Here is a 24,798-nt window from a genome sequence, read left to right as displayed (position 1 = left end):
GGCTTTGGGTCACTGTCTTGCAACTTTCCTAATCACTTAGGCAAGCCAGTCGCCTTGCTTTATGGTTACGCCTTCTAGCCTCCTACACTTGAAAGCACACTCTGAGAGAGGCTGACTGCGAGCTGGCAAGTGGCCTCCTGCAAAGGGCCCTCAGATACTGCAGCCCACCAGTGGCTCAGAGTCCTGACTTGCAGAACAATGACCATCTTCTTAGGTGTTCCTTCTTGAGGAGGCTGAAGCTTTGACTGGAATTTGATGCTGTTCTTAGTGTGTATTTCAGGCTGTTTATTTCATCTGCTCAGGCATGCGCTCATTCATTCATTCTTTTGAGATCCTAGCCTGTTCCCAGTCGGGGCCCACTTACCCGTGCTCATCACGAAGGGAGTACTAGGAATGAGGAGGGGTGGTCAGGGAGCATTTCCTCCTGGGAGAGGTTTCTAACCGCAGGCCTGAAGGAGGAGCCGGAGTGAGCCAGGCAAGGCGGAGAGGGAGCTGCAGAGACTGGTGCGTGAGCACTCGGGGCGGGGAAGAGTATCACCTATCGTCACACATTCGAGGAACAGAATGGCCGGTGTGGATGGAGCCTGAGGAACAAAGCGGGGGTTGTCAGGGGTGAAGTCGGGGAGGCCGGAGGGGCCTGATCGTTCGCAGGTGAATCCTGTACGTATCACAAACACTTTCAGTGCAGCGGGAAGCCGCTGGCTGTCTTTGAATCAAGAAGTGATCATCTTTGTGCTTTAAAAATATCAATTTAAGCTACAGTTTGCAAACGGATTGGGTTGAAGCAGGGGTGGGTCAAGGGAGTCAGTGGGGAGGCTTTGGGGGCAGTTCCAGGGAATAGAAGAGGGTGCCCTTGGAGCGTTGGCCGGCGGAAGTGCTGCTTCCTTGGGGTCTGGTGATTGATCGGAGGCGGGGGGGGGGCGTGGGGCGAGGAGGACTCCGTGTTTCTGGCGAGAGACAGGAAGGCTACTGGAGGGAGGGGCGGTCTGGGTCAGACCTCGGGGTCGGGGGTGTTCGGCGTCGACAGTAAACAAGTAGATAAAGCGTACGCGGTGAGGTGTGTCACAGGAACACCGCCATGTGATCTGGTGGAGTGACTGTGTGCTTACGGAGGGCCTCTTTGGGATGACCTGTGATCATTTTTGAGACTGAATGGCCGGAAGAAGCCACCTGGAGGAGATCCAGGGAGATCTTTCTAGTGATTGGGAACAGCCAGTACAAAGGCTCTCAGGCAAACGATGAGGTTGGCATGTTCAAGAAGAGAGACCTTGGCTTCCAGGATTGGAACGAACGAGAGAAGTTTTAAGTCGTGTCCCGGAGAGGCCACAGGGACCACGCTGCATCGGGCTTTGGGGGCTTGGCAGACAGTTTGTAGCTTATCTCTGTGTAGCAGGACCAATCCATGGAGGGTTTCAAGTAGGGCAATGGCATATTCTGGTTTATATTTTATAAAATATAGCTAGCTGTTCTGTGGCGAAGAGGTTGGGCAAACGTGGAGGAAGCAGGGAACGTGTTCACATGCGCAATGATGGTGACTTGTGTTATGAGGTAGTGGAGGTGAAGGGTTAAACAGGTGCGGGATATGTTTAGGAGGTAAAATCCTTGCGACCTGTCCAGGAGAAGGGCGTCAAGACTGGAGGAAAGAAAAAGAGAACTCAAGCCAAAAGACTCAAGTCTTTTGGCTTGAGCAGCTGTGAGGATGGTTCTGCTTTTGCTGAGATGGGAAAGTTCAGGGAGGAGCAGGCTGAGACAGGAATTAACTGCTGGGATGTGTTAATTTGGAGATGCCTCGGGCTTACCTTCCCAGGTGGCTCAGTGGTAAAGAATCCACCTGCCAGTACAGGAGACTTAAGAGACGGGTTTGATCCCTGGGTGGGGAAGTTCCCTTGGAGAAGGAAATAGCAAGCCCCTCCAGTATTCTTGCCTGGAGAATCCCAGGGATGGCGGAGACTGGCAGGCTACAGTTCATGGGGTCACAAAGAGTCAGACGTGATTTAGCAGCTGAACAGCGACAACATAGATATTCCAGGCTCGCCTTCAAGTAGGGTTCTGGATACAGACCTGAGTCTAAAGAAGAGGTCAGAGCTGCCAACGGAGGCATTTGGGAGTCATTTGCATTTGGTTTCCGTTCAAAAGTATCCCTTTGTGCTTGGCTATAGAAGTGATTCCAAAGAGTTTCCAGCTACTACCAAAACTACCAAAGTAGTTTTTCCAGCTACTTTTGTACCTAACTTCAGAATTATCATCAAGTTGTATCCTCTTAAAAAATAAAAATATGAAGAAAAAAATGAAAGGGAAAACCATTTAAAGCTGTGAGTGAAAATCACTCAGTCGGGTCTGACTCTTTGTGACCCCATGGACTATACAGTCCATGGAATTCTCCTTTTCCTTTTCCTTCTTCAGGGGATCTTCCCAACCCAGGGATCGAACCCAGGCAGATTCCTTGCCAGCTGAGTCACAAGGGAAGCCCTTTAAGGCTGTAACCTATATAAAAAGTTTAATTTGGAGCCTAATCTAATGATTTGTGACATTACAGAGATTAAAATAATCTAAATCATGGAAGACTTTATCTCGAGTCGCATATCTATTAATAAAAAAAGTAGGCTAATAGTCCATTGCATATTTAGAACTTTATCTGATTATAATTTATACCAAATATATGATAAGCAGATTAACTATGTAGTTGATAGTAAAATTATGCTTTCAACATTAATGGGAACTTTCAGCATAATGAGCTCATTTTATGTATCAGTAGTATGCAATTTAAAAACACTGAAGTTGAATAATGCTGTTATTTAGAAACTGCTTTTCAACAGAGGAGAGTCTTATTTCCGTTTATACATCGGCTGCGATGACTTTTTGTCATTCAGTTCAAATCACTGTGGCTGTCACTGTTCGGAAATGTGCGTTTGTTACTTGTTTGAAGTTTAGTTCATATAGGAATGCTGATAAAAGTTGCGTCAGTTCCCCGTAGGTGACACTTCCAGTTAAGCAAGGTGTGTGGGAGCGAGAAGCACTCGTTTAAAAGAACAAAAGATTTTTCTTGCTTTAGTTTCCCATAGTATTTCAAATACTTGTTGCTTTTTAACCAGTGGAAAGATGATAGATGGGTTTACATCTCCTTAGTGGCACATTCCTTTTCTAGCCCTTTGGGGTTGTGAACCTCAAGAGGGCATTTCACATCTGTCTGTCTCTTTGCTCTCATCTCTTACCAAGTGAACTGCTGTGTTGCCTTGGAGCCGTTTCAAACAGCTTCAGCGTACCTGCCTGCCCCTCCCTCCCTGTGGAACAGCGTTGCTCTCCTTTGAGCCAGATGAATTTTGTTTCCTCATCCAATGCTTTCAGGTGCTTTGCGCTTCCCCCCCCCACCGACTACCTCAAATCAGCATGAAACATGGCACCGCAAGAATCCGCCCTGTGTTACCTGTCTGGGTGTTCCAGTCTTCCTTGATTGTTTCTGGATGGTGCACTATTTTAAAGTTTTTACAGTTCACAGTTGAGAATTCTTATTTATCTTATAATCTTCCCATATTAGTTGCCTGTAAGATGGGAAGTTATGTTTAAAGGAATGGCTAAAACCATTCCACTGATGGTACTAAATCCTCTCTGTAATAGCTAGAAGGGTGATCTGTGCAAGAAACCCTTCACAGGCGTTTCCTCCCTCAGCGCCAGAAGGGCTCCTTTGATGGAGGTCTTACCTGAAGCCCGTCCTTCAGGGAGGGTCCTTGCTGAGCAGGGCCGAGCTGTGACCTAGGCCGAGTCAGGTGGGTGCCTCGCGGCCCCCTGGCTTCTGCCTCAGTTTGTCCTTCCCTTAGCCAGGAATGCAGATCCTCCAGGAAGGATTTTCCGCCTTGCTGCCACTCTGCAGCCCTTCACACTTGTTTGTGAGTTGGGGATTCTGCATCGCGTCCCATATGGGACACGGGGCACACCTCTGGAGCTTGCGGTCAGCCGCTCCTGCGAGAGAGCTGGACGCGGGTGGAGCCTGTCTGCTAGAGTGCCAGGCCCTCCACCTGCTTGTCTCCCTGATTTTCCTTTTCCCCTCGTCAGTGGCAGCAGCTGCCTCTCATTTTCTTCCTGAGATGCCTCTGTTTGGCATACCCTGAGGCCTCTTTTTCCTGTTAAAACTTCCTCTCAGCAAAGAATTTGAACATTCATAGAAAGTAGAATATATGTAACTGTTGCTAAAAACAATTATTCTTAAGGTGAATTTGCGTTTTCAAGGCATAAATAGTCTTAAATGTTTAAGACTTAAAACTTTTCAAGGACAATTGAGCACTGCCCTTAGCAGCAGGATTGTGCCCGATTACCTTCTATTGGGGGGTTGATTTCCCCACCCATCCGTGAGCGTGAGCTTGTGTGCTGGACTCAGCCGCCAGCCGCCAACAATAATATCAGGGGCGGGGGGTGGTCTGACCGAAGGCTGCACAATTGCAGTTCCGTCTGTGGACGTAGGTGTTTTGAACTGTGGTGCTGGAGAAGACTCTTGAAAGTCCCTTGGACTGCAAGGAGATCCAACCAGTCTATCCTAAAGGAGATCCGTCCTGGGTGTTCTTTGGAGGGACTGATACTGAAGCTGAAACTCCAATACTTTAGCCACCTGGTGTGAAGAACTGACTTACTGGGAAAGATCCTGATGCTGGGAAAGATTGAGGGCAGGAGGAGAAGGAGACAACAGAGGATGAGATGGTTGGATGGCCTCATCGACTCGATGGACATGGGTCTGGGTGAACTCCAGGAGTTGGTGATGAACAGGGAGGCCTGGTGTGCTGCGGTTCATGGGGTCACAAAGAGTCAGACATGACTGAGTGCCTGAACTGAACTGTGGACATGGGGGAGCCCCAAGTCTCTTGGGAGCAATGGTTGGAGATTTTTTGGGCTAGAGAGGCTTGGCAGGATGCTCTAGAACCTTCTATGATGTAGACCTCAGCACAGGACACCACAGACCAGCTAAGTGACAGGATCCTTCCCTTGTGTAGTTTTCAGACCAAAGTAAATAGGAGGATTCTGTCCAAGGTTCTCATGCATAGGACAGGAAGATATAAATAAATGTTTTATTTGCATTTATGTTTTTAAAGGTGTTTAAAAAATAATGTTTGAATTATGTCTTGTTCCTCCCTTTCAGCTCCACGTTGTTCACTGGAATTCAGACAAATACCCCAGCTTTGTTGAGGCAGCTCATGAGCCAGATGGACTAGCTGTCTTGGGAATATTTTTACAGGTGAAAAAAATCCACTGGTTTCATTTTGAATAACTAGTCAGTCGTGTTGGATAAAGAGTTTCATTGCGGAGTAGTCTACCACTTTTTACTCAATAATAGTAAACTTGTTCTAGGCTTGCAGTTTTCCTTTTGAAGTGAATATTCACATTTTATATGTTAGTTTATGGTCCTTCTAAGACTGCCCTAGGAGGCTTGTCTTATGATTCATCTTATTTCCGCAGATCAGTTTTATGTGAATAGCAAATGTAGCTGCGATAACAATAATATCAGAAGTATTACCTAACAGCAGAAGTGTTGCACTGATACCTTGAGAAGAAAATCTTTATGATAGGCTCTTCCTGATTGCTCAATATTTGGAGATACAGGTTAGGGTAAAGTTCAAGTTCCTGATTCTTGAAGCACTAGTTTCACCACTAGTTTATTATGGTTTATTATCCCAAACGCATGATCAGTTTTAAAGATTTTGTTGTGTTTCCCTTTGTCTGGGATTCATATGAGGTAGACAAGTGTCAGTGTCCTGATACCTGTGCAAAGGGCAGGGCGGCTCAACCCCCACTGCGCCAGATTCTTTAGGGTGTGCCCTCTTGTGATGCCAGCGGCTCTGCGTGTGGTGTAACTCGTTGCACGGGAATGGGGGAAGCCGGGGGCAGAGCGGAGACCAGCGTGCACAGCAGCAGCTCCTTTTGGTCCCCAGGTCTGGTGGTGGCCGTGAAGGCCAAGTGGGGAAAGGCATTATACTTGAACCCTGAATGACTTACCACCTTCAGATAACTCAGGACACCCCAAACAAAGGAAAATAAGTACATATATATTTTCTGAAGGCTTCTACTCATGATGACAGTCTGTTGATTCAGAACCTCAAGTCATTTTAAGTGGAAAGTGGGAGATGTTTTCCTCTAATGTTTGATGTCACCAAGAATCAGGGTCTGAAAGTCACATCTAGCTAAACAGTGCAGGTGTTATGGAGGAGTTTCCTAAGCAAGGTTTCTCTCGAGAGAACCTGTACCCTAAACGTTCATAAAGCTGGAAGAATATGAAGCCATTACTTCCAGCTTTGGAATCAAAGATATAGTTCAGCCAAGGAGCCCTGTAATAGTATCCTGTTGTTTAGATTTTTTTGGTGTGATACGGCTGGCAGGTGAAAAAGAGCCTCATTATAGAACAATCACTGCTTGTTCTGAGTTGACTTAGGGTTTAAAAAAAAATGAAAAATAGTGAACAAAATGAGTCAGTAACCGTTTCTTTTGCAATGTTGTGTTTTCAGATTGGTGAACATAATCCCCAGCTGCAAAAGATTACTGACATTTTGGATTCCATTAAAGAAAAGGTAAAATTAATTACTGTTTACCAGTGACTAATATGTTCCCTGTTTTCTCCTGAATTCTCTTATCTTCTGTTAGACTTTGACGTAGCATATGCTGCTGGCTTGAAAGCGGGTTTGAAACATCTTTGACCAATAGAGCGGAAGTAACATTGCCACTTATCTCTTGAAAATTATGAAGGGATCTTAAATTATCTAAAACAATAATGTAAAGTATTAAAATTTACATTAAATTTTATGTAAACTATCTAAAATTTCCAAAATTATCTAAAACAAATAATGTCAGGCCACTTACATTAAAAAGAAATCCAGTGCTGCTTAAATAAATCTAGGTGAGGCGCTAATACATCTTTAGTTTTTAGAGTAAGGCAGATAGATTTTTTTAAAGACCTAACAGCAGATACTAAATCATTCCATGAATTACAGAATTCCAGTGAAATAGCATTTCACAGATATTTATTTTTTTGAGGTCTGTGTAAAGCTTTCCCATTGTCATTTATGAGAATTCTTTTCTTCCTCAGGGTAAACAAATTCGGTTCACAAATTTCGACCCAGTATGTCTGCTCCCTCCATGCCGGGATTATTGGACGTATCCTGGCTCTCTTACGGTCCCACCTCTTCTGGAGAGCGTCACTTGGATCATTTTAAAGCAGCCCATAAACATCAGCTCTCAACAGGTACATCGCTTCCTCCACGCTGACCCTGATTCTCTAGAGGAGACTGGGCTGAATCGTGTGTGTGTGTGTGTGTGTGTGTGTGTGTGTGTGTGTGTCTGTGTTTCAAACCCTGCCCTTCGTTTCTGCTGTTATGAAGCCTGTGTTTTCCTTTCATTAGTCAGATGAGTGGTTGAACCCGGTGAGGTTTCTCTTCCTTTCTTGTTTGACCTTCTATGATTAGATTATTTCTTTCCCAGTTTCTAGAAATGTGATGTGCAGACAGGCATGGATGGACGTGCCGTGCCCCCTTAAGGGCTCTGCTCTTTCTTCTCTTGTGTGGTCCGAGGTATTAAAGGTCTGCGTGAGATACAAAAGGGAAAATCAGGAGCGAGTCTTCCTTCAAAGGGCGACATTCTCCTTTTTGACCTCGGTGCCTGGACCTGCTCCTCCTGCAGATTCCACGTTCAGAAACGGAACAGTGAGAACAGCCGTGGGCCCGGCACTCTGTACTTGCTAGATTGAAGAAATCCATCTGATCTTTTGGCTTTTGTTGACAAAGCTATTGTGAAGCTGGCTGAGGGGCTTTAAAGCATTTGCCTAGAAGCTGTGGGTGGCCACCTGAGCTCTTCCTGGGAACACATTTCCTCTCTCGTTCTGATCAGGCTCCCAGGGTCGGTGGGCCCAACAGTTGGCAGGTTCAACGTGTCTTTGATGCCTAGAGACTCCAGATAGAGCTGTGACCCCCATGGTGGTGGTGTAGTCACTCAGTCCAGTCCCACTCTTCGAGACCCCATGGACTGTAGCCCGTGGGGCTCCTCTGTCCCTGGGGTTCTCCAGGCAAGAATACTGGAGTGGATTGCCGTGCCCTCCTCCAGGGGATCTTCCCGACCCAAGGGTCAAATCTGCATCTTCCGGGGAAGCCCACCATGGGACTGACCAGTCTGCCAGGTGGATGCTGTTTGCCTAATGGATTTGGTTTTGGCTTTGTTATTGTTTTCTTTTTCAAATTATATGCTGTGAAATCTTGGCAAGAACACAGCCTGGTAATTTTTGCAGCTAATGATGTACTCTGTTTGTGGGCTGGCCCACACACCTAACTGTTTCATCTTTCCCCTAAGCAAAGACTAGAGTTGGTTCACCTTTACGAAGGTCACATCAGGTAATGTTTCCCCTTGTGGTATTGAATCATCCAACTTCTGACCTTGTGTTTAGGATGAAAGCCAGAAAATAATCTGGCTCATACTTATTAAAACATTTTATAAAAATCTGGGTAGATAGCCAGAGCTTGACTGACATGGAAATCCTGTGGATTTTTTCCGTCAAATAACGTGAGTTGCATCATGGGAAAAATGACCTCTCATGGACTCAGCAGCTTTATTAATGCAGTTCATTTTTCTCCCCTTCATGCACTAAGTGGTTTGCTTTACTTTTCTTTATTAAATTTGAACAGGTTAATAGTAAGAGTTAATAAGGTAGTAATAATAAGGGAATCGTGTTTTTTCTCATATTTTAAGAATTAATTTATCCATTAAAACCAGTTGAAAAATATATTTTTTTAATCCACCTGTGATTTGGAAGAGGATATATCAAAATATTATTTAGGCACATACAATACATACATTTAACCTAATCAAAAATAACACCCCGCAAATGTACAAATGACTGCCTAGATGTGAATTCACTATTGTACCTCACTTTAGTCATTAACATTAATTATTAATGTGGTTTTTATGCAGTTTATAAAATAATAACTGTATTTAGAACTTTAGTGTGAGCAATAATTCATTTTGAGGTTCCATTTATTAATATTAATTATTAATGTGGTTTTTATGCCATTAGAGTTTATAAAATAATAGCTGCATTTTAGAGCTTTAGTGTGAGTGATAACTTATTCTGAGGCATTCACTTAAATCTTCTGTAGCAGGAACACTGTCAGACATTTTCAGTCAGATTGAAATGATTATTTGAGTAGTAATCACAATTATTATGATGACTATAATAGCTTAGTAATTCAAATTATTATGGTGATTTTAAGATTTAAAGAATGAAGTAAAAGATATTTTAAAAGTTCAGTCCCATTTTAACCATGAGAAAAGCATCAGGCAGTGCCCAGTTCTCAAAATATCTGATCAATAATCATCAAAGCTGACAAGGTTGTGAAAAACATAAAAAATTGTCATAATCATGAAATACTCATGCAGACAAGACAACAAGTATGAATTTATTTCCTGATAGGATCCTGGAACAGAAAATGATATTAGGTAAAAACAGAAGAAATTGAAATAAAGGGTGGACTTCAGTTAATAATATTAGTATTGGTTCACTAATTGTTAAAAATGTACCATGCTAATGCAGAATGTTAATAACAGGGGGCACTTCTTTGTGCATTCTTTAAGAGTGAAAGAAGAAAAAAAACAGGGGAAACTGAATTGTGGGATATACAAGAGTTATTCTATCTTTGCAGTAATTCGGTAAATCTAAAACTGTTCTAAAATAAAAAGCAGATTTTAAAATATTCCATCACATGAGAGGGTTGATAAGATTATTTAGTTGCTTAGCTCTTTTGTATAAAGTTAAATGAAGGTCCTTTTTGTGTACTCCACTGACTTGAGAGTTACTTTACAAAAGATAATTTTTAATATTAATTTTAGCGGTCCTTATTTTAGAAGAATCTGGAAAATATTGTTTTTATTTCATTTCCAATTCCACTATATAATGTCACTAGTTGTGAAGATTAAATCCTCTTTTTAGTAAGTTGGTGCCGATTTTTTCAAGGTTTTTTTCCTGCTTCTATTTCTTGCCAAGTCACTGTTTGACCTAAAGGGCAAATCAGATGGTTTCCATTTCCTTTTTCTTGATTCAAGTCCATTTTTCTCCCTAGAGTCATTTACTGAAATGCTTGATTTAACTGCCAGGCCAGTAAAAAGATACACTGTTTTGATACTTCTCATAACAGATCTGTCATCCTTTGGAAGGCTGACGTCTCTTGCCAAGTCTCTGTGGTTTGTCCCAGATTATCTAAATTGGCTTCCTCATCTGCCAAAATTTGATGTGCAGAATTTAGTTCTGAGCTCCTTTTTTTGAAAAAAACAAAAAACAAAAAAACTTTGTCGTTTATTATGATATTTGCATACAGTAAGATTCATACATTTTAGTATGCAGGTGATGATTTTGATTATTGCAACAACTACTACTGCCATCAAAGTATGGAATAGATCCAAAAGTTTGCTTGTGCTCCTTTATAGTCCACCTTCTTCCTCACCCATGCCCCAGGCAACCGCTGAGATGTCCCAAGAATTTTGTCTTTTTTACAATTTTATTAAAATGGAATCATATAGTACACAGAGGTAAAGAATCCATGTGCCAGTGCAGGGGATGCGGATCCCATCCCTGGGTCGGGAAGATCCTCTGGAGAAGGAAATGGCAACCCACTCCAGTATGCTTGCCTGGAGAATCCCATGGACGGAGGAGCCTGGCGGGCTATAGTCCACGGGATGGCAAAGAGTTGGACACGACTGAGCGACTTCACTTCACTCATTTCACATAATATTTTTAAGTTATATCGATTTCCTCTTTGTTACTGAGTAATATTTATGGGCCTTCCAGATGGCGACTGTGGTAAAGAACCCGCCTGCCAAAGCAGGTTAGATAATGAGAGATGCGGATTTGCTCCCTGGGTTGGGAAGATCCCCTGGAGGAGGGCTTGGCAACCCACTCCAATATTCTTGCCTGGAGAATCCCATGGACAGAGGAGCCTGCCGGGCTACAGTCCATGGGGTCTCAAAGAGTCAGATACGACTGAAGCAACTTAGCACGCACGCATGCAATATTTATGGTATGGATACGCATTCTTTTTAAATCTGTTCACTAACTGATTAGCCATTGGGTTGCTTCCAGTTTGGGACCATTATAAATAGCAACTACCCATATTTAGCTGTTAGGAATAATTGGCATATACACTTCCGTGTGGACCCATATTTTCACTTCCTGTGGTAATACCTAGCACTGGGTTACTGGTCACGCCTACTTTTATAAGGGACTGCCCTGTTGCTTCCTAACGTGACTCTTCAGTCTTCCGTTTGCACTAGCAATGCAAAATGCTGGGGTCCAGCCCCGGTGGATCCAGGGAATTCAAAGGGTGGACGGCGTTGGCGTGGAAAGACTTATTTATTGGTTGATATAAGATTATATTAGGAAACAATAGTATAGTAGGAAGATTAAGTGGAGGAAGAGGGCTGAATAGCTTGGTTTACGAGGAAGACCAATAAAATTCCAGACAAGGAATTTGCACCGTCTACATTGGGCCACCGGCGCCCGCTTGAATATCTAAGGGTGCCTCGCCTAAGGCTCCCTTTCTCGCGGGTCTTAACAGCCAGGGCAAGTAAGTAGACCTGGAGAGCCTCTGCGCCCCAGGTGGAGATTCAGCCTGAAATTAAAGTAAAGAGCAGAGAGAGGGAAAGGGAGAGAAGAAGAGAGAGAGAAAGACACGGGGGGAGCCAGAGTCCCAAGAAACCAGGCCGAGAGACTAGGCCCAGAAACTGGTCCGAGAAGCTGGTCCCATTCTTTATTGTTCAGAAGGCCTTTTATACTTTTGATAAAACACGGAGATCAATGGATAACACAAAATTATGTAGCGTTCGCAGCCCAGACTCTTTCTATACATCATTTTGTATACAAAAGGTCTCAGGTGATTTACATTATCTTCTGGCCAAGAGGCTTGTTAACACCTTTTGGCTCTCTTCCTTAATGAATGTTAATTTTGTTTCCCCTGAAGTGTTTTTCTTTAATCTGCATCTCCTTAAAGCATTAAAGTTACATCTCTATAGAACAAAGGTGCAGTGGGTTATAACAAAGAAGGTACTTAACTCAAAGATCTAATGTTGCTAATACCAGGTCTTACTACTTGTTTTTCTAGATACCAACTATATCTAAAAATAAAGGATATGAAAATTTGGCAGCAAGCATTGACTCAACAAATGAAACTTTTAATCAGTCCTATTCTAAAGATTTTGACTCTTCGGAAGCCCCTACATTCCTAGGATGTTTTAAGCTTCCTGTGCCTCCTGCAGTCAGGAGGCCTCAAACAATCACACGCGCAGCTGTACGAGTCCTGCAGGCAGGCTAGAAAGCCATCAGAGGGTTTTTTGGATTGAAACACTCTTTCAAATGCAGAAGACTAAAGCCCTGAATTGACTTTTTCCAGAAAATGTCAGAAGAGTGGAAAAGCAGAGCACAAAAGCCGGCAGATTTTTGTTGGGGTACATGCTTAGGAATTTCCAGAGGGGTCCCTGAAGTCTGAGCACACCTTTCGTATGTCAGCTTCCTTCCTCATGACCTTGTCACGGGCGGGATTCCTCACACTGGCTTCTGGCAGCAAAACGTTTCTAGTTTTTCTACATCCTTGTTAACAGTCGGTTTTGTAACTTTAACTTTTAGCCGTTCTAGTGGGTATGTATGGTGTGTGTGATTTTTAATTTGCATTTATCTGATGACTAATGATGTGGAGCACTTTTTCATATAACTACTGATTATGCTTATATCTTCTTTTGTGAAGTATTTGTTCAGATAATTTGTCCACTTTAAAATTAAACTGTTTGTCTTCTCATTGTGGAGTTGCAAGGGTTTTTTTTTAATACAGTCTGGATAAAAGCCCTGTTTTCAACATTTGCTTTACAAAACTTGTCTTTTTGCCCTCACCATGTCTTTTGAAGAGCCAAAATTAAAGAAAACTTCTTAATCTTGATGAAGGTCATTTTATCAAAATACCTTTTACAGTGTGTGCTTTGGTGTCCTGTTTAAGAAATCTTTGCCTGGCTATATGCCACAAAATATTTTTCCTACTTTAAGTAATAGTTTTAGCTCCTACCTTTTAGTCTTGTATTATTTATGAATCAATTTTGTGTATGCTATGCTCCATTATCTTTCCTTTCCTTCTGATATTCTTTTTTACATTGGAATGTAGTTTGCTTATAATATTGTATGTTTCAGGTGTACAGTATAATTATCTAATGTTTTTGTTTGTACTCTGTGTGAAGTTGCTGTGAAGTGCTGGCTGCACTCCCTGCCCTGCTCCTTATATCCTTGTGACTTCTTTATTCTGTGCCGCCTGATGGTTTGTGCATCTGATCACCTTCACCAGTATCGCCTCTCCCCAACCCTTCTACCTTCCATAACCGCTAGTTTTTCCTCTGTATCTGTAAATTTGTTTCTGTTTTCTGATAGTCATTCACTGATTTTGTAGATACAAATATGAGTGTAAACACACAACATTTGTCTTTCTCTGACTTATTTTTTGATACTCTCCAGGTCTGTTCCTGTTGCTATAAATGGCATTTTCATTTTTAATGACAAAGTAATGTACTATTGTGTATGTCTATGTGTGTATATATATATATACACACATACACACACATATACACCGTATGTATATATGTACCATATATAATACACCCCACAACTTTATCCATTCATTTAATGATAGACTTATAGATTGCTTCCATATCTTATATTCTAATTATTCATATATTCGACCTGTTCAAAACAGATCCCAAGCTCTATTAGTTTCAAATATTTTTAAAATTTCTGCTCTTCACAATGGGTGCCAGGCTGGGTGAAGCACAAGCTGGAATCAAGATTGCTGGGAGAAATATCAATAAGCTCAGATATGCAGATAACACCACCCTTATGGCAGAAAGTGAAGAGGAACTAAAGAGCCTCTGATGAAAGTGAAAGAGGAGAGTGAGAAAGTTGGCTTAAAGCTCAACATTCAGAAAACTAAGATCATGGCATCTGGTCCCATCACTTCATGTCAGATAGATGGGGAAACAATGGAAACAGTAAGAGACTTTATTTATTTGGGCTCCAAAATCACTGCAAATGGTGACTGCGGTCATGAAATTAAAAGACACTTACTCCTTGGAAGAAAAGCTATAACCAACCTAGACAGCATATTAAAAAGCAGAGACATTACTTTGCCAACAAAGGTCTGTCTAGTCAAAGCTATGGTTTTTCCAGTGGTCATGTATGGATGTGAGAGCTGGACCATAAAGAAAGCTGAGCACTGAAGAACTGATGCTTTTGAACTGTGGTGTAGGAGAAGACTCTTGAGAGTCCCTTGGACTGCAAGGAGATCCAACCAGTCCATCCTAAAGGAAATCAGTCCTGAATATTCATTGGAAGGACTGATGCTGAAGCTGAAACTCCAGTACTTTGGCCACCTGATGCGAACAACTGACTCACTGGAAAAGACCCTGATTCTGGGAAGGACTGAGGGCAGGAGGAGAAGGGGACGACAGAGGATGAGATGGCTGGATGGCATCACCGACTTGATGGACATGAGTTTGAGTAAACTCCGGGAGTTGGTGATGGACAGGGAGGCCTGGCGTGCTGCAGTCCATGGGGTCTCAAAGAGTTGGACACGACTGAGCGACTGAACTGAACTTACATGGATAGTGTCTGTTGATCTATAGTCAAGCTCATTTGTTCTTTCCCCTGTCATGTCAATTTGACTGTTAATTCTAGCCACTGAATTTCTTGCTTTAGAAATTATAGTTTTTAGTTCTAAAATTTGTTTGATTTTCTTGTTTCTATTTCTTTTCTGAGAATTCCCATTACTCTACTGGGATTTCTCACGCACTAAGAAATGTGCTTTGTTTAACTTCATGTAGCTCACAGTTAGTGAAAGTATTCACTCTAAAATCCTTGTGAGTTCCACATTTGGTTCATCTTGAGTCTGACTTCATTGATTTTTCTTTGATCATGTTTACATTTTCTTGGTTCTTTGTATATTGAGTAACTTTGCATTGCAGCCTAAATGTTATACACATTAAGTTGTGGAGATTCTGGATCTGTTGTTCTTCTCTGATGACGATTGTTTCCTTTGGATTAGCAGATACATTTCTTGGCTTGACTTGAATTGGAAATTTTCTCTCTTTTGCAGTAGTTTCAGTCCCAGTAAAGCCATGTATGGTTCTTGGTATAGAGTTTGGGGATCCTCTCTCTGGCTCTTTCCTTGCAAGGCAGGTATGCCTCCAGTACAGATGGCAGCTGTCCAGCTGAAAAACTGTAGAGACAGGAACTCACCTTTCTGAGTGAACATGAATTTCTCGTCTGAATCCTTGTACTTCCCTTCACTCTTCAGTACCTGCAGCTGGCTGTTTTTTTGTATTGTGTTTGGGTTTTAGAGTTATCTTCTATAGGAAGGTTGTCTGCAGGGCTCTTAGTCTGATATATCTGGAATCAAAACTCTAATGTCCTTTTTAATAGTAAAATTTTGTATTTTGTAATGAATGATAATTAACAGTCTAGGAAAATTTTCCTAACTTCTGCCTCATTAGACTATGGTGAAATGGGGAAAAGAATTCATGCACTTCAACATTGCTTGACCTAATATATAAAACTCTATCTACTTAGCTTTGCAATTAAAGTTTTAAATCATAGAAGACACTACAAGTCATTTCTGGAATTGTTTAATAATGGCCAATTCTTACAAGGCATGATGCAAGAGATACAGACAAGTGTTTAAAAGATCCTTGTTCTCCAGCAGTTTAGAATCTAAATCAGAGGATACAATAAAAGCATAAAAACGATAACACAATGGCTTTGCTTGGTACCTTGAGAGGATGATAAGGTACAGGGAAGTTCACATGGGGAGAGACTAGTTCTCAGTGGAGAAATCAGGAAAAGACTTCGTGAAAGAGCTGCCATTTGGGTTGGTTTCAAAAGTGGGAGCTGTTTGGGGGTAAGAAGAAAGGGGGGATTTCAAGAAGGAGTAGCATAAATAAAGGCAAGAACTTCCCTATACCTTATCATCCTCTCAAGGTACCAAGCAAAGCCATTGTGTTATAGTTTTTATGCTTTTATTGTATCCTCTGATTTAGATGCTAAACTGCTGGAGAACAAGGATCTTTTAAACACTTGTCTGTATCTCTTGCATCATGCCATGTGGGTAACTTTGCACCTGTGGTTCTCAAAGTTTAGTGTATGCAAATATCACCTGACAGGGCTCCCCTGCTGGCTCAGTGGAGAAGAATCCGCCCACCAGTGCAGGAGACACCCGGTCAGCCCTGATCCAGGAAGGTCCCACATGTCTCGGAGCAACTGAGGCCGCTCACTGCAACTACTGAGCCTGCGCTCTAGGGTCCGCACGCTGCCACTACTGAGCCCGCGTGCCCCAGAGCCCCGCCCTGCCACGAGAGAGGCTGTGAAATGAAAGGCCCCCCTGGCCACCGCAATAGAGAAAGGCTCACAGCAACGAAGACCCAGCACAGCCAAAACCAGATACATAAATAAAGTTATTTATATATGTAAAGAATCACCTGAGAAAGATATGTGGGTCCTTGAGCCTTATTAGAAAACTGATTTAGCAGTCTGAGATGAGGTCCTGGAATCTGAAGTTTTAAGAATAACCTAAGTCTTTTCATTCAGATTCTCTGAGTCCCCCTCCCCACCCTCTTCACAAGACCGCCTGGGACCTGTGCGTGCAATAATAGAAGACGATTTAGAGAGATGATTTGGAACCAGGTGGCCAAGAGGCTTAGCAGCTGTGGCCACAAGTTTGTTTTGGGGCCTGAATAAAGTTCAAAATGTCATGTATGTTAGAGATATATTTTGAAATGTTTATACCTGAAATGACAGTTGAAATTGGCTTCCAAATACTACAATTTGGGCAGGATTCAGAGATGGAGAGAGAGAATGGGTGAGAGTGTGGATGAAACAGAATTGCCCATGTGTTGATGACTGCTAAAGCTGGCGATGGTTTATCATGTTGCCCTGTCTACCTTTGTGTATGTCTGAAAGTTTCCATAATAAAAAGTAAATAAGAAAAGATCAGAAGAAAATGGTGAAAAAAAACAAAACAAGGAAAACACTTAGAGATGCAGAGGAGTGCTGTGGTTAGTGCATGTCTTATTTACCAGATGGTTCATTTGTCAGTCCCTCACCTTTAGAATAGGGATAATAGTATATTATTGATAGGGTTGTTCAGGGGATTCAATGCAATATGTAATGTGAAACACTTAGCATAGTACCTGGCCCATCATATTTTAGAAGAGAGCTTATTTTTATTATTACTCAACTTTGGCAGGCAATGGAGAGCTATTAAAGACGTTTGAGCCCGAGAGTGACTAATCAAAACTGTTTCCAAAACATTAGAAAAGCGATATCTGCTTACTGGGGTTACTAGAGAAGAAGTGCAGGCTTTCAGTATTAGAGCCCAAGAAAACAGTCAGACAGGTCCTACCTTCCTCAGCCTTCCAACTGAGCTGCGGAGGTTCTTGCAGGAGCTGTGAAGAGGCTGTGTCAGCCTTAGGAACAGAGGGACAGGTTTTCTGCTGGAATGAAGCCAGAGGCTTGGGGAGGGCAAGGGGCCGGTAGCGGCTAGTCAAGGGGCTGCATTTTGCAGCCAGTGTGGCGGTGGAGGACCCCACGGCCAAGACAAACCAATGTAAGCAGGGCCTGGGAGATGCAGGGTCTACCAAGCTGGACTAAGTGACTGGGAGGGTGAGCCAGAGCCAGAAAAGGAAGGAACTTGATGAGACATCAGGACGGGCTCAGAGACTTTCAGCAAAATGAGCAAACTGGTCAGAGAAAGATCTAGAGTTAAGTTCCAGCTCTAAACTGATGAGGCTAGAACGCTGCAGAGGTAGGGAGCCACTATCAGTTTACAGAGGCATTGAAGAGGGCTAAGGGCGTATATTGGGCTTCCCTGGTGGCTCAGCAGTAAAGAATCCTCCTGCAACACAGGAAATGAGGGTTTGATTCTGGGGTCGGGAAAATCCCCTGGAGAAGGAAATGGCAACCCACTCCAGTATTCTTGCCTGGGAAATCACATGGACAGAGGAGCCTGATGGGCTACTGTCCATGAGGTTGCAAAGATTTGGATACAACTTAGCAACTCAACAACAACAACTTGACTTCCAGTTCAGTTCAGTTCAGTCGCTCAGTCATGTCTGACTCTTTGCGACCCCATGAACCGCAGCCCGCCAGACCTCCCTGTCCATCACCAACTCCTGGAGTCCACCCAACTCATATCCATTGAGTTGGTGATGCCATCCAACCAGCTCATCCTCTGTGATCCCCTTCTCATCCCGCCTTCAATGTTTTGAAGCATCAGGGTCTTTTCAAATGAGACAGCTCTTCCCATCAGGTGGCCAGAATATTGGAGCTTCAGCTTCAGCATCAGTCCTTCCAATGAACATCCAGGACTGACTTCCTTTAGGATGGACTGGTTGGATCTCCTTGCAGTGGGGACTCTCAAGAGTCTTCTCCAACACCACAGTTCAAAAGCATCAATTCTTTGGTGCTCAGCTTTCTTCATGGTTCAACTCTCACATCCATATGTGACTACTGGAAAAACCATAGCCTCTGCTTTTTAATATGCTGTCTAGGTTGGTCATAACTTTCCTTCCAAGGAGTAAGCGTCTTTTAATTTCATGGCTGCAGTCACAATCTGCAGTGATTTTGGAGCCCCTCCAAAAATAAAGTCTGTCACTGTTTCCCCATCTATCTGACATGAAGTGATGGGACCTGATGCCATGATCTTAGTTTTCTGAATGTTGAGCTTTAAACCAACTTTTTCACTCTCTTCTTTCACTTTCATCAAGCGACTTTTTAGATCCTCTGCACTTTCTGCCATAAGGGTGGTGTCATCTGCATATCTGAGGTTATTGATATTTCTCCCAGCAATCTTGATTCCAGCTTGACTTTACCAGAGAATTATTTTCTCATCTTGCTTTTGCCGCAGTGACGTGGTCTAATGAAACATGAGTAATAGCAAGTTGTAAATATTTATCTTATACTCCTCATATCTCTACTCTTTGAAAAGACACCTCAAAATATCACTGTGGAAACACATGACTGCTTGTGTGATACTTGAACTTATCTCCGTGGAGCATGGTTATAAACTGTTGCCTATTTATTATGAAGGACAGCTATCGCCTCTGCCTCCTATCCTGGCTAGTCCTGTAAGAGAACTGTTTTAGGCTGTAGATAAATGGTAATGATGGAAACCTAAGTGACGTGTCCTGATCAGAATTTCTGTGACTCTTTGATTAGATGACTATCAAAGCTTAGAGAATAAAGGCTGTTTCCAACAGTTTAATAATTTGTGCACACGCAAACAGCAAAGCACCAAAAACTTACTCATGTGGCAGCATGTTTTCAGTGAGTGTTTTTGAGACAGCAGAGTTATCCAGATACTTTACCCAACTTTCATTTTATGACTATAAACCTATTCTTAATCTTAGTAATGTTAAATCACCAAGGAACTCCTGAATAACTCATAAACATGCTTATAACATAAACTTTTCAACAACTAAAAAAAGTAGACTAATACCTATTGACAAGCAAAGGATATATATTAAGAGAAAAAATAAAGTTTCAGATGCATAAGTATATTGAGCTTATTTTGCACTGAAACTATCGAATGCATGCACCAGTGTATAGCGTTTATACGCAGAGAAACTTCTGGAAGGATATACTCCATAATGTGAACAGGGGTTAAATTTTGTGATGTGATTACTAGTAATTTCTATTTTCTTCTTGACACTTGTGTACTATATGAAGGTTATAAGGTAAGCAAGCATTTTGTTGTGTGTGTGATATGAAAAAGTAAATGTTTGTGTTGAGAAATATGCCTGTATCACTTAAATTGTATTGAACTATTGTCAGCAGTTGGAGGACTCTAGGCTTTTCCCCTAGTTATTTGCTTATAAGGCACAGTTATGGTGAGGGATAAATCACTGTTTAAGGAAAAAAGTCCATAAAAGATGAACATTGTATAGGATGAATAGCATGTGGTTCCCATTATATTGGAGTGCTTTAAGTGCTGAGTGTAATTCTAAGAACTGATGGCTCCTGCTGAGGTAATCTAATCCAGGCTTCACTTTATAGGGGAGGAACTGAAGACTAAAGACAGTAAGTGAATTTCCGAAGTCACAGAGCTCACTAGTAGCAGACGAGGAGTGGGACCCCACCTGCAAAGCCCTTCCCACTTTCATTCTGCCACTGGAGGTCACATTTTCTGATTTCTACATATGTTCTCTCTAAACCACATCCTAAATATTTTTTCTCCCTTATTTGATCTTCAAATGAAGACTGCTTCTATACTTATTTTTGAAGCTATAGGTATTTGTATAGTGGTAAGACTCATGCGAAGGGTTGACTCATTGGAAGACTCTGATGCTGGGAGGGATTGTGGGCAGGAGGAGAAGGGGACAACCGAGGATGAGATGGCTGGATGGCATCACTGACTCGATGGACATGAGTCTGAACTCCAGGAGTTGGTGATGGACAGGGAGGCCTGGTGTGCTGCGATTCATAGGGTCGCAAAGAGTCGACATGACTGAGCAACTGAACTGAACTGAACTGAAGACTCTGGCAGAAGAGTTGCTTTATGACATATGAGCCATAACGTAGAAAGTTTTCATGGAAATACATTTAATTCCTAGTAGAAGAAAGCTTATAAGCTTCTTAACTTTCCAGGCAGAGCAGTTCATTAACACTGGTGTGACTTTCTCTGCTAAGAATTCTCCTCTTTTCTTCAACAGCTGGCTGCATTCCGCACCCTCCTGTGCAGCAGGGAGGGTGAAACGGCGGCTTTTCTGTTGAGCAATCACCGTCCACCACAGCCTTTGAAGGGCCGAAAAGTGAGAGCCTCTTTCCGTTAAAAGTCGTCGCCAAGAGACCACCCCAGACATGCCTGTGGAGAGAAAAACAAAACAAAGACAAAACTCCCGACTAACTGTTCTTTCCCAGAATTGTAATTTATGGGGTGATGTTCATGGGGTGACATAGCCGTTTTGCCACCAGCTTGTGCCCAAAGGAAATCAGATCTTTTGCATCAAACTGACCTAAGTCGCCTGTCTCAGATTTGCACTCTTAGGTTTATAAGCAGCAGACATTGTTTGATGTGTTAAAGCCCATGGAATACATCTGTTTTAACCTGTGTGACCACATGACGGGCATTGTAAACCTCAGAATGTGTTAGGAATCGTCGCTTGCCATAGAGACTGATCAGTCACATCTCTCAGTGGTGTTGGCAATATACCTAAATTCATTCCCAGAATAATAGGATTGTGTTACCTTTTTCTAAACAGGTGATTCTGCTGGATATCTTGATATCATTCCAATTCATAAAAGTAGATACTATTTCCTTTTCAAGTGAATTTTCATTTGGATTATGTTGCTGGTTTTCATTGCAGAGTACTTCTAATAAACCAAACAGAATGAGAGCTATGGAGAGATGGGATATAGTGAATTAAAGCATCTATTCCACAGCTCAAGAAGAGCCCATCCAATTTTGGAGAGGACTTCCCCGGGATATAAGTAGCTATTTAAACTTTAATGACTTACACCACCTATCTCATTCACTTGGTGATGCTAATAATAAACTGGCTAATAATTGATCAGACACAGTGATTGTCAGTATATGGCATAAATGATGTTTAGGGCGTGGTTTGAAACTAACGAGGTGCCATGCATGCCCATGGGCTCGAGGGACAGACTGCCTAATTTTGCTCTGTGTTTTGACAGCAGAGCAGAGAGCAGTCCTGTGAAGATCACTGTTTTATCAACTAATGGGGAAAATTACTTGAGTCTCAAATATTTTCTCAGTCCACAGTCCCATCAACCCATTTCCATAGCAACACCTATCTCCCCTGACACAAGTGTCCCTCCATCTCTTAAGCAGTTTTGTAAGTTGGCTCTTGACATTCACCTTAATGAATGTCATTACCGTGAGGTCCTTCTGCTCTTGTTGGTACAAAGGCAGTGACACTCAGCATTAACTTAATAACCAAATTTAAGACGAACACATACTCCTCTCTGCCATCTTCTGAAAGAACTTAATTGAGTTTCCTTAATTGTGATGATTTGTTTCAGACACTTGTCTTCCTCTGGATGTAGAGTATCATAATTGAAAGAATCCAGTAGAAAGTTGTGCAATAATGACATATATATTTGCATTAAGATGAGTTCCTAAGACAAAAGCTCCTTTGATTTTCTTTTTCGCTTTACGTTATCTAGCTTGAGGCCTTGTAGGAGATTGACATATAATAAATATGTAATTAATTGAATGTTTTAAAAACTTTATTTTGTATCTTCGGTAGTTATCTTGCTGCTTGCAATCAAATGCACTGTTAAGTTCAGGTAACAAATAAAGTCCAATTTATCTCTTGAAAATTATTTTTTTCTTAAAGGAATACTTATTAAATCTGCCTGTGTAACCAGACATTCTAATGGCTTTAGAAAGATCAGTGTTGAATGAATTTCTTTAGTTGGGAAAGAAGTTAAAGTGAGTGAGTCAAAGAAGTCTGTTTTCTCAGAGAAAGTAACTAGCATGCAAGACAGGGATTCTAACTACTGTGTATGAGCATTACCAGTTTGTAATTCACGGTTTCTGCCACAGTATTCCATCAGTTCTATGCTACAAATTGGACTTTAGTAGACTCAAAAAGTCTGCACAGCATGGATTTCCTTGAAAATTATCTGCTAATTTATTTATCTCTCAGAGGCAAAAGGTCTAAGTGTTATCCAAAATTGTTATCTTTTGAAAAGATTAAAGAGTTGTAAATACTAATCTTTTGTTTCCCACCTAGATTGGATCTATATTTGTTAAGCATTTTATATTTCAACTTAAATTGGATTCAATTGCAATAAAGATAATGAGACAAACTTTGAACTTGTTTATGCAAGATACAGAATGAAATTACACTTTTACACTCTGTATTTAGAAGACAATTTCAAATTCACAGGAAAACTGTGAACACTTTTTTTTTTTTTTTCCTCTGAATGTGAGAGTAAAGTTGCCAACAGGTTACTGCATCATCTCCGAAACTTTGGTGTATATTTTCACAAGTTAGGACATTATCCTACAGAACTGGTGTGTGTGTGTGTGTGTGTGTGTGCACGCTCAGTCACTCAGTCACGTCCAGCTCTTTGCAATCCTATGAAATATAGCCCGCCAGTTTCCTCTGTCCATGGGATTCTCCAGGCAAGAATACTGGAGTGGGTTGCCATGCCCTCCTCCAGGGGATCTTCCCGACCCAGGGATGAAACCTGTGTGTCTTCTGTCTTCTGTACTGGCAGGCAGAATCTTTACCACTGTGCCACCTGGGAAACCCTACACAACCATGGCTAAACTAGCTATGAGATTCAGTTCAGTTCAGTTGCTCAGTTGTGTCTGGCTCTTTGCAACCTCATGGACTGTATCATACCAGGCTTCCCTGTCCATTGCCAACTCCTGGAGCTTGCTCAAACTCATGTCCATTGAGTTGGTAATGCCATCCAACCATCTCATCCTCTGTTGTCCCCTTCTCCGCCTGCCTTCAATCTTTCCTACCATCAGAGTCTTTTCCAAAGAATCAGTTCCATGAGGTTAACCTTGCTTTTTTTTAATCACTGCCTATGCCATTTGAAAGTAACTCAGTCATTTCAGTTCAGTTCAGTCACTCAGTCGTGTCTGACTCTTTGTGACCCCATGCGCTGCAGCACGCCAGGCCTCCCTGTCCATCACCAACTCCCAGAGTCCACCCAAACTCATGTCCATGGAGTCAGTGATGCCATTCAACCATCTCATCCTCTGCGGTCCCCTTCTCCTCCCACCTTCAATCTTTCCCAGCATCAGGGGCTTTTCCAGTGAGTCAGCTCTTCCCATCAGGTGGCCAAAGGATTGCAGTTTCAGCTTTAACATCAGTCCTTCCAATGAACACCCAGGACTGATTTCCCTTAGGATGGACTGGTTGGATCTCCTTGCAGTCCAAGGGACTCTCAAGAGTCTTCTCCAACACCACAGTTCAAAAGCATCAATTCTTCAGCAGGTAGCTTTCTTTATAGTCCAACTCTCATGAAGTGATAAATGGCTCCTTTCCCCCAGTGAGAGGCAAGAACAGAGATCGGCAGATGTGGTACCCAAGGAGGAGCCAGAAAACCTGGCCTATGCGGGACAGAGACCCAGCGGATCAGCGGGTCCTCCGTGTGTAGACACCGGCTTCTGACCACTGTGGTCTGTCTTCCGGTGAGCTCTCAGGTTCCCGGGAAGCAAGGTGTCTCACTTAGATCTTGTCCTCAACTCTTTCAGCCTCCTTCGGACTTGCCCATCAACTGGTGTGGAGTGATGATGCCTACTAGTCACAGGGCCATGTATTTATGGATGGCTCAAGAAGCATCTGTTGAAAGAATTAACCAGCCAACACACAAATGGATAACTGCTCTGATTCTGTGTAAACTTAGCACATCCTGAAATGTGTCCTTCCTCAATAAACTGGCAAGTGCCCATAAGTTACTGATCTGTACTCTGTGTGTTAGTCGCTCAGTCGTGTCCAACCCTTTGTGACCTCATGGACTGTAGCCCACCAGGCTCCTCTGTCGGTGGAATTCTCCAGGCAAGAATACTGGAGGGGGTTGCCATGCCCTCCTCCAGGGGGATCTTCCTGACCCAGGGATCGAACCCCGGTCTCCCCTATTGCAGGGAGATTCTTTACTGTCTGAACCACCAGGGAAGCTAAAAATCCAAACAATTTGTTCTGTAAGGGAAATGTTACTTTACCAGTTGTGAAATTAAGCCAAGATAAATGTGTAGGGACTATAGGTTGCATTGTTGT

General features: G+C 42.4%; 1 protein-coding gene across 4 annotated transcripts in view; it reads left to right on the top strand.

Moving 5' to 3' along the window:
* The window catches only part of CA13 (carbonic anhydrase 13), a 42,716-nt gene extending 19,839 nt beyond the window's left edge, over nucleotides 1–22,877 (top strand). For 2 of the 4 annotated variants that reach the window (XM_069601213.1, XM_069601215.1), the window contains 4 exons: nucleotides 5,126–5,221; nucleotides 6,486–6,548; nucleotides 7,064–7,219; nucleotides 20,746–22,877. In XM_069601213.1, the coding sequence (XP_069457314.1) occupies nucleotides 5,126–5,221; nucleotides 6,486–6,548; nucleotides 7,064–7,219; nucleotides 20,746–20,865 (435 nt within the window). In that variant the 3' untranslated portion in view covers nucleotides 20,866–22,877. Of the gene's footprint in view, nucleotides 1–5,125; nucleotides 5,222–6,485; nucleotides 6,549–7,063; nucleotides 7,220–12,113; nucleotides 12,804–20,745 lie in introns of those variants that run through there. The other 2 variants (XM_069601212.1, XM_069601214.1) reach the window with 1 other exon arrangement.
* The last annotated feature ends 1,921 nt before the right edge of the window (nucleotides 22,878–24,798 follow it).

The sequence above is a fragment of the Ovis canadensis genome, chromosome 9 (genome assembly GCF_042477335.2).
Source record: "Ovis canadensis isolate MfBH-ARS-UI-01 breed Bighorn chromosome 9, ARS-UI_OviCan_v2, whole genome shotgun sequence".
NCBI lineage: Eukaryota > Metazoa > Chordata > Mammalia > Artiodactyla > Bovidae > Ovis > Ovis canadensis.
This window is presented reverse-complemented; position numbering and strand designations above follow the sequence as displayed.